Source organism: Myotis davidii, unplaced genomic scaffold (genome assembly GCF_000327345.1).
Source record: "Myotis davidii unplaced genomic scaffold, ASM32734v1 scaffold736, whole genome shotgun sequence".
NCBI lineage: Eukaryota > Metazoa > Chordata > Mammalia > Chiroptera > Vespertilionidae > Myotis > Myotis davidii.
Window position 1 is genome coordinate 368,825 of NW_006287431.1, and position 1,669 is coordinate 370,493.

Here is a 1,669-nt window from a genome sequence, read left to right on the forward strand (position 1 = left end):
AGCAGGAATTTCTGTTTTGTCCCTTGCTGGGTACCCAGCACCTGACACATAATAGGTCATCAGAATTTGTCAGATTAATTAAATAAAGGGTATAGATTAGTGCTCTGCGCGTGAGAAGGGTTTCACATAACATGGCTCTTAATACCACTGTGGCTGGGCGTACTGCAGGCCCCCTGGGGCCATCCTTGTAGTGATCACATGTTGGGGAACCAAGAAGGAACATCTTTACTTGCCCCTCTATCTTTATTTTGCAGGAGACCAGCCACTGACTGGGGCCTACACTGTGACCCTGGATGGAAGAGGACCCTCAAGGGTCATCTCCAAACATGACCTAGGCCACTTCATGCTGCGCTGCCTCACCACCGACGAGTATGATGGGCACAGAACCTACCCTTCCCACCAGTATGACTAGGGCTCTGTCCATGTCCAGAGGACAGCATCCTGGAGAATGTGGAACCAAGGAAGGCAGCAATAAAGCTTGAGCCAAGAGCTTCAGATTATGCTAGAAGTTCCAACTCTGGCTTTGGGTATCTCAGTGTCTCTGTCTGCCTTGTGTGTAAGATTCTCTGGGTATTCCTTCATTTCCTCAGTTGCAGTTTACTGTTCTGCACCCGGCCCTGTGTGGGGACTGTGAGGACCCGGTGGTGACCGAGATAGCTGTGAGCTTTGCCTTCACATATCTCAGTCTGAAGTGACAGCCCACAGTGGCCAGGGCTCTGATGAGGGAAGCACGGTGAGCTGTGGGAACCCAGAGGGGATACGTGACCTAACTTGGGGGCTCTGTTGACGAGGGGAGGTCCTGCCTGAAACCGAGTTTGGTAAGAATGAGCCAGGAGAAGGTCCTAAGGCGTGACGGCTTCTGGGCAGAAGGAACCACATGAGCAAAGGGAAGGAGGCTGGTGAGCAGACGAGGAGCTACAGTTAATAATACTTTTCTCAGCGGTGAGGAGCGGTCAGCCCAACAGGCTGTTCCTTGGATGCTAAACTGTGCAGAGTCATTGTAAAAAGTTTAAGCTATATCCTGAGGTTTTATGCAAGGACTGGAACAGGGGAGAAGTAGGGAGGGGGAACAGTCAGGTTTGGGCTTTATAAGCTTCCCTTGGCTGCTGTGTGAAGGTGGGCGGGAGGGGGACAAGAGTGGAAGCTGGGAGCCCAGGGGGACCAGGCAGAAACCTTGAGGGGAAGAGTGGGCAGAGCCTGAGTGGACCGGCCATGAGGGAGGGAAAGGTGGCAACCTGGAGGACACAGGGCTGGACCTGGGGACCAGGTTACCATGGGGCCTCCCTGAGATGAGGATCCTGGAGGAAGGGCAGGTTTGGGGGGCGGGAGGGGGAAGAGCTGTCCCTTCTTAATCATGTCCCCATGGAGTCTACTGTCCCTGCCTTTGTTCCCCAGTGACACCTTTCCCAGGCCCGAGTGAGAGCTGCTCCTCTCTTCCTGCCTCCAGCCTCTTCCCAGCTCCCACGGAACACCTCACCCCCACCTCCATCACTCACAAAATCCACTCCAGTCTTACTCCGTGTCTGCAAACAGCAGGATGACTTGGTTGTCAAATTCCAACCAGAGAGAACTGGTCTGGGGTAGCCTGGAGGAAACTGCCTCCCCTCCTCTTGGTGAAAATGTGTGTTGGGGGGTAGGGGGTGGGGAGTGCACTACTTGTTCAAACTTT

General features: G+C 53.9%; 1 protein-coding gene across 1 annotated transcript in view; it reads left to right on the forward strand.

Moving 5' to 3' along the window:
• BLVRB (biliverdin reductase B) overlaps window positions 1–530 on the forward strand; it is an 8,131-nt gene extending 7,601 nt beyond the window's left edge. The window contains 1 exon segment of the mRNA XM_015560945.1: window positions 255–530. Within this exon segment, the coding sequence (XP_015416431.1) occupies window positions 255–412 (158 nt within the window). The 3' untranslated portion in view covers window positions 413–530.
• Window positions 531–1,669: the final 1,139 nt, after the last annotated feature.